This window comes from Motacilla alba, chromosome 4, assembly GCF_015832195.1.
Source record: "Motacilla alba alba isolate MOTALB_02 chromosome 4, Motacilla_alba_V1.0_pri, whole genome shotgun sequence".
NCBI classification, from domain to species: Eukaryota; Metazoa; Chordata; class Aves; order Passeriformes; family Motacillidae; genus Motacilla; species Motacilla alba.
In genome coordinates this window covers 65,026,713-65,034,448 of record NC_052019.1, presented here as the reverse complement: position 1 = coordinate 65,034,448, position 7,736 = coordinate 65,026,713, and the positions used below count along the sequence as shown (strand labels likewise).

The window sequence follows — 7,736 nt, the reverse complement described above, 5'->3', positions numbered from 1 at the left end:
CCGTAAAAGGGAGCAGAGAAAATCAATTATGGCAATTCACAGGAAAGAATAAAAACTGAGAAGATACGGGTTTTATACATTCATGCCCTTCTTCATTCAATATACTGCATCAGAATTTTACAGATGAGAATCAAGTAAGGAGTCCCGTGATCATCTGAAACCACTTGTAACTAATATTTTGTGAAAGAGGGACTCAAAGACCGGATTGGATTTTGTGCGATTGGCAATTATTCATATTGTTAATTAAGGAAAGAGGATCAACCGGGCGATTTACTACTTTCACCAGCAGAAAAAATGCATGGGGAAAAACTATCTTCTCATATAGCATGAGCTGGGAACGAAGCTCTGGGTGGGGGGGGAGATGGAAATCTACGGCTGCAGCTAGGAATTGCTTTATTTACCTGAAAGTCTGATTTTCACGCTTTGCGAGTTCCTGACGGAAACACCCCGTGTCACAGCGCAGCGGAGCAGGCGCGCTCTCCCGGCAGCGCAGGGCGCGCTTCCCCCGCGCCCCGCGGCGCGGCGCCGCTGGGCCCCGGCCACTGACGGGCGGGCGGCGCGGCGGGGCCGGGCGGGCTGCGGGGCTCCAGGGCTCTCGCCACCTGCCCGCGGCCGCCGCAGTCCCGGTGCCGCGGGCCGGGCGATGCGGGGGTGGCGGCCGCCCGCCCGCCCGCGATGTTCGGGGCGGGCAGGTACAGCATCCCGCGGCCCGTCACCAGGAACCTGGAGGACCTGGACTCGGTGCAGAGCGTCCTGCTGCACAGGTCAGTGCCCGGGACGGGGAGCGGGGGGCGGCTGCCCGAGATCGCTTCCCGAGGGCAGGACCCGCCAGGCGGAGGGACGGCGGAGCCCCCGGAGCCCCGGCGAGCTCCCTTTTTGTCGTGGCGGCAGGAAGGGTGAGGAGCCGCGTGCTGCCGCCGGGAGCCGGGGCTGCCCCTCTGTGCACGGCAAGGGAAGGGAATGGAAGGGGGGGCTGCCGGCGGGGAGCCGAGGCGCTCTCGGGCTTCCCTCCCTCCTTCCTGGAGAAGAGGAGGATGTGCAGGTGAGGGACTCTTACGTGTGCAGAGAAACGTGCTGATACTCTTTAATATGGATTGATGCTGTTGCCTCCATGCCATAAGCGTTTTGAACCCTTCTCTAAGGGCAGGGGATAATGTATTCTAACTCGCACACAAATCCAAGAGGGATGGGAAAGAAATCCTTAGGTGGATGTACAGGAGGCAGCACAGTCTATGAGAAGCAGCTGCTTTTCCTCCTGCATTCACCATCCCTAACGGGCGATTTTCCACGGTACCCCCCCGACAAAGACATTTCGACAATAGGATCTCGGCCAATAGGCCCGTGCAGGACTCTGTAAGCCACCCTTAATGGCATTTTCCATGTGCTTAGCTGAGAGCCGCAGAAACTTCACAAAGAAAAACGCATCCCATTCAGCAGAATCCCAGAGAAGCTCATCTCCAGTTCTGCCAAAGTCTCGGTTTCCTGTTCCTCAGCCACGCTGGTTTATTTCCAGCTGCACAGAAAAGGCACACGGGCACTTCCAGTGCCAGCTCCAAGCAGCTCTTGCTATGGAAACTAACAAGTGGTTGTTAACTCCAGCTCCAGGCGTCAGCCGTGTGAAATCCATTCCTGCGAGCGCTGGGGATGCAAACACAGAGCACAGCAAGGAGGGCACGCTGCAATCAGCCTGCTCCGGCACGGCTCTCTGAGGCTCTTTATGCTCGATAAATGTGCTCGTGTGCAAACAGAACCCCGTGGACTTTTCAGTGACTTAACAGAAAATGTTCTATTTCAGAGGCGGATTAAAAACGTGCTGCCCCGTGGTATTGCTTATGTTCATATACTCTGAGTGGAATAAGGCTACTCATGCTTGAAACATTTGCATGTTGACTGACTACAAATAATGGTTTTCTTTCATGCCTGACGTGCCTGCTATGCATCGCAGGTGATCCTAAAAAAAAGAGCATTTAAAACATTTAAGGTGAAGTAAAAGCAGTAGGAAAAAAAAATGAAAATTGCAGCTGCTTTTCATTCTGGAGAAAACTCTTAGCTCTATGAGACTGTTTTTCAAAAGAATGAGATTAGTTGTATTGCTCTTCCCAGATTTTTCATGGCTGTCTTCCTGTTGGTTTTGTGTTCTTCTGAAATACTTTCTGTGATCAGAGCTGATACAGAAATGTTAAGAAGTCAGAATATTCTTTCTATTTCATTTATTGAGCACTAGAGTGTTTGCTCACAAAATTTCTGTTCCTTTGGTTCCAGAGATAGCTTTCATTCTCTGTGGAGTCTGTTTATATGTAAATATCCCAATTAAAATGACAGTCCAGTGTCACTCTTCAGTTCATGCCACTTTGCTGTGGATGGTCTCTACACAGTCCTGTCAGAGGAGCTGTGAACAGAAGATTCTGTACTCACAGTCTTACATGGTTTTATGGAAATCTTGTAATCAAAAAATCTTAATTATTACAGAATCCCTGTGAAATATATATTTTGTCCTTTAAGAAACACTTGGGCAGGGGAGGGGAAATTTGTGTTGTTGTCATTAATCTTTAAAAAAGAAGGAATTATTTCTGACAAATTTTGCTCATGCTGTGCCCTGGCGGAATAAAAAAACCCCAGGAATCAATAGCTGAATTATAACGTCACTCATATTTTTTGGCTAGTTTTTCTTTCAGTAAACAGGTGTTAACAAGAAACACAACTGAAAAACAAAGATGAAACTCTTTCCCTCTTAGTTTTATCTGCTTGTAATGTATCATGTTTTATCTGCAGTGTATCATTTGTGTCTGTCCGGTTGTTGGTAGAGCCTTCCTGGAAATATTAAGTGGAAAATGAAACATTAACAAGTCACTTAGGGCCTTCTTACCTCATTATCACTAATGAAGAGCTGTAATTTGAAGCATGGAATCAGTGTGTCCTATACCCTCTCTTCTTTTAACTTCAGTCTCCTTCTGAATACAGGCATGGATCAAGTCAGGTGGTTATTTTTAAAGCACAACAGCTTCTAAAACAGGTTAAGCCAAAAAAAAAAAAAAAAAAGTGACAGGAAACTCTTGCTCAGGAAATAAATTTCCACACGTGGATTTAGTTCTTTGTAGGAACAGCTAATCAGAACAACCTTCAGGCTTTAATTATCCACTCCTAAGTGCTCATTACCCACTTGTCCAGTGAGGGTGAGCAGTGCTATTGATGCCAGTGATAGCCCCTGGCAGATTTTTACCATCTGCATGTTAAAAACAGCAACTTGGCTTAGAAGGTTCATGGATTCCTTAGCGAGGAGCATCAGCCCCAGCTACTCGGATTAAGTGTGAACTGTCTGCCAGAAGACAAATTATTTCAAGTTTCATCCTAATATTTATGCCCAAGAAATGAGAGGCTTTCCTCTCAAGAGGGATTGTGTGGGAAATCTGTGTCTTCACTAAAATAAGATCCTGCTGTGTGAGATATATCCTGCAATCTTTAATTGTTCCCACAGCAGCAGAAATTCCACATTCGTTTCAGCAAAGTCTTTAGGTGGCTCCCAGCTACTCCTCTCAGAGGACCCAAAGCCTTCCATCATCCTTCCATTCACAATATGCTTATTCCTATAAAATAGCAAGTGGTAAAACCACTGCCTCCTTGAGAGAGAGAGCCTGTATTTCTCACTTAGTGAGCAAACAACTGGAACCAATTAATCAGCTCTTGAACTCACAGAAATTTAACTAACACAGCACCATCTGGCATTGACTATCACTTCTCTACAGAAACACTTCAGCGTGCTGCTCGGTGTATTAGAAGTGCTTGCAAACGTAAGCATAATTAGGGAGGGTGGGGCAGTGTATCTCACCTTCTAAATGAAACCATAGTAGCACAAGCTTTTTTCTTTAGCAAATATTTCTGTCTCCCCCCCGGATAGGTTTATAGTCTTAATAACCATGCAACAGTAATTTATCTGTGAAATCGGGTCTTGTCCAGGGACTTCAGAATGGCCCTTCAGTACTTAAGATAGGTATTTTCACTCCAGTTGAAGCCTTAATCACATGGATGTGAGTCCAAAACATTTCTGTCTGTAAATTCACTTGAAATCACACTTACAAATGTACGCTTCCCTAAAGCAATTTCAAGTACAGCAATTTCATACCAGGATTCTGTCACTCCTCTGCAGTGTTCCAGGGCTATAAAACCTCACTGCTGAAGCTGTGCAAATATCCCACAGAGCAGAGATTAAATCCAGCACATGAAACATGTTCCAACGATTACTCTCCATCCCTTTCCCCACTCACCATGTGTGTGCTGATGGGTTTACTGACACAGCTACACTGCAAGTTGTCTGCAGGGCTGCTATAGTTCTTGTTTTTCATGGATGTGAATAATTTAAGTCCTGAAAACCGAGGGGGGTGGTTTGTGTGTCTCTTGACTGTGCACGATTTTACACGTGTAGACTGCAGGGGCTGTTTTAAGGTACTTGTTTGGGTCTGTCACGTCCTTGCTTCTCCTTGCACTGCTCTCCTGACAAACCTGAGAACCTACCTGAATTTCTCACAGCTAATTAAATTGATACAGTAGCACATAAAATAAAGCACAGAGGCATCCCTTTGCTCACCAGCTGACTCCAGAACCACTTTCTACCTCGTGTTTCTCCCTCCTGATCCGTGTTTGGCTACAACGCTCTGAGCCTCACCCCAGGACTCCGGAATTTCACTACCGGTGTCTTTTATGGGACGGGTGCTGGCCCCTTGGAACCGGGCAACTAAATAAAGCCTGGTTCTCCACGGTGCGTTCCTGTTCAGCCAGGGAAAGGCGTCCGAGAGCAGGGGGAGGCCGGGCACAGGGCGATTCCCGCGGCCATGGCGGAGGGAGGGCGCCTCACGGCCAGGCGCTCGCGCGTCCCCCCGTTGCCACGGCGACCGGGGCGCCGGCCAATGGGAGGGCGCGGCGCGCGTCACGTGCCCCGCCCGGCGCGCGGCTGTCATGGCGTCCGGGGCGCCCGGCGGGAGCAGCGCTGCCGAGGGGATGGAGGCGGCCGCGGGAGAAGGCGCCGAGCCCGCGGGCACCGGCAGCGACAGCGACAGCGGCTCCGGCGGCTCCTCGCTGGCTGCCAGCTCCGAGTAAGGGCGGGGCCGGGAAGGGAGAGCCGCGGCGGCTCGGCCGGAGTCGCGCCACCCGTGCGCGGCGGGAGCGCCCCGGCCCTGCTGGGCTGAGCTGGGCTTAGCTGAGCTGGGCTTAGCTGAGCTGGACTGGCTGAAGGAGCAGAGAGCGGAGAGGGTTTTTGTCAGTGTGTCCCTGCAGAGCCCTGACGGTAACCCAGAGCCTCCTTGCGCTGAATCCTGCGTCCCCGCTGGGAAGGGAGGCGAAGGAGGGACTTGGCACACGCTTTAGCAAGAAAGGTGTAGTCTTTCGTTTTAGTGTCCTGCGTCAGAAGGCGGTTCTGTAATAAAACATATTTTAAAGTTGTAAATGTAACCTCCGGGGTTTTAGTTTATTAGTATATTTTTTAATTCGGATGAAGTTAGACTTGCAACACTGACTTGGTTCCCCGTGTTAAAACAGCCGTGCTTTACACTTCCAATGTGTATTTCACACAGCTTCTGTCTAAGTCAGAAGAAAGTTCTGTAATAATACGTATTTTAAAGTTATATAAGTGCAACCTCCGGGGTTTTAGTTTATTTGTATATATTTAATTTCTTTTAAGTATATTTTTTAGTTCTGATTAAGTTAAACTTAGAACAACAACTTGGTTGATTACAACTTGAAACATTGACTTGGTTCCCTGTGTTAAGACAGCTGCGCTTGACGCTTGGAATGTGTATTTCAGGGTCTAACCAATGGCATTTCATTCAGCGTGTTAGTTTCATCATGCTGTGCAGTGGAAGGGGAAAAAAAAAAAGGTTCAAGTGGGAGAAGTTAGAGTTGTTTTCAAGTATAGTTTGTTTTGTCGTTGCCCTGTACCACTGGCTCAGAGACAAAGCTGTTGTAGGTACACCTACCTTACTTCATTCATGTATTTATAAGCCAGAAGTCAACTGTAACATTTCAGCCTGAAGCCATGTTTTTTTAATATTCTGTATGTTTGGGTTTTTTCACCTAAAATGCTTTTTTACTGTCATTCTTTATATATGTTTAGGGGATAAAGCTGTACCACAGATTTCAGCATATAACACATGCCTACTACTTGTAATAATATGTATAGTACTTTTAATAATTTATCTATATAACAATTTATCCAGCAGAACTTGGATCCTTTCTAATTTATCTTTCTTCCATAAATGGACAGTATCAATCAGCACAGTTTTTCGGACCTTTATCCCAAAGAGGAAATACCTGTGTGGGATCAGTGAAACTACTCTTAGAGAAATGCAGGCCTTCAGGGTTTTTGGTCCCTTGACTGAAGCTTCCAGTCTTAGAGGCAAGCTGAGGTTATTGTGTAAGCGCTTCTTTTGACTCAAGAGAAAACAGATCAAAATTAGTTTTTTTTTTTTTCCTTTTTTCTTGCCTTGCTTGGCTTCGATTTATTGTGACACTACAGCATTAGGGGGAAAAACCTCTCATGCTAGGTGCAGACATCCTGTTTCAGATTTGCTTTTCCAGATGTCTGTGTGGATCTCTGTTGGGAAAGTGAGAGTTTTGTTGTTTTTTTTTTACAGTACAGTTCCTTCTTGACTTGTCTCTGGAGTGGTTCTGTTTGGGTGAACACAGAGTAAACACCAGACATGCCCACAGCATTTTTTTTGCCCATGGTCCATATTGTTCTAATCAAAACAGAGAACAAAGCTGGAGGACCTGAGTGTATGAACTCGTGTCCAGGCTGAAATTTTGACATCTACCCCAAAGAAGAAACAGCTTTTCCAAAGATCACAGTCTTTTTAAAAGAGGGAATAGAAATGCTATCATACATGACATGAGTTTTTGCTAATCCAGATGTAATTTCTTTGTAAATTTCTAGTGTTTCCCTTTTTGTTTGGGTTTTTGGAGGGGGCGGGTTGATTGGTTAGTTTGAGGATTTTGGTTTTTTTGTTTGTTTTGGTTGGGTTTTGTTGGAGGTTGCTTGTTTGTTTGGTTTTGCTTAATTTTGCTTACACATGCCAGAATGTCGGAGTACTCCTTAAAAAACAAACCAAGTTTGAAAAACTCTTCTCATGTTATTTCTTGCCTGCCACCTTCTGAGAGAAGTTGTATCAGAGAGAGTGTGCCCTTGACAGCCTTTATGTTTTGCTAACATCCTGATACTTTCTCGAATAAGAACTCGGGATTTTGAAAATCACAGACTTGGATTTATCTAGCCAAATTATCACAAGTGGTGGCTCTTATTTTAAACTATCTTTTTGGGCAAAGAAGCTAAATAATGCAGAGGAGATAGGTGATGTTTCTTCTTGTCTGCAAGATCCATAAACTTTTCTCAATAACTGGAGCTCCAGAAAGGAAGTAATGCCAATGTTTGCTGTATTGTTAGTCCAGCCAGATCCTCTTGTTGAGCCTTTAAAGGTGCTGTAAACCAATGTCCGTATAATATTCTCCGTTCAGCTAAACTTTATCATTTATCTCTGTTTTCAAATTAATGCTCTATTTGAATATTTATTGCTAGCTTTAAACCAGATTTGCAGTCTTTATTCAGTAAAAGTAGTTCTAGTGTAAAATGTAAGAATGTGTGTTAACTTTAAGCTACTATATTAATTATGATGTAAATCTCCAGTCTCGTTTTTCCTTATGTGATTTTTATGAAACAGAGAGACCTCTTTCTTATCTGATTAGGAAGAATT

General features: G+C 45.6%; 1 protein-coding gene across 4 annotated transcripts in view; it reads left to right on the top strand.

The window, feature by feature from the left end:
* The first annotated feature begins 515 nt into the window (after positions 1-515).
* The window catches only part of INTU (inturned planar cell polarity protein), a 41,146-nt gene continuing 33,925 nt past the window's right edge, over positions 516-7,736 (top strand). For 3 of the 4 annotated variants that reach the window (XR_005256814.1, XM_038135881.1, XM_038135879.1), the window contains exon 1: positions 4,945-5,087. Coding sequence is in view for 3 of the 4 variants with exons in the window: in XM_038135881.1 (XP_037991809.1) it covers positions 4,951-5,087 (137 nt within the window). In the remaining variant the exon portion in view is untranslated. Of the gene's footprint in view, positions 765-4,944; positions 5,088-7,736 lie in introns of those variants that run through there. The other variant, XM_038135880.1, reaches the window with a different exon arrangement.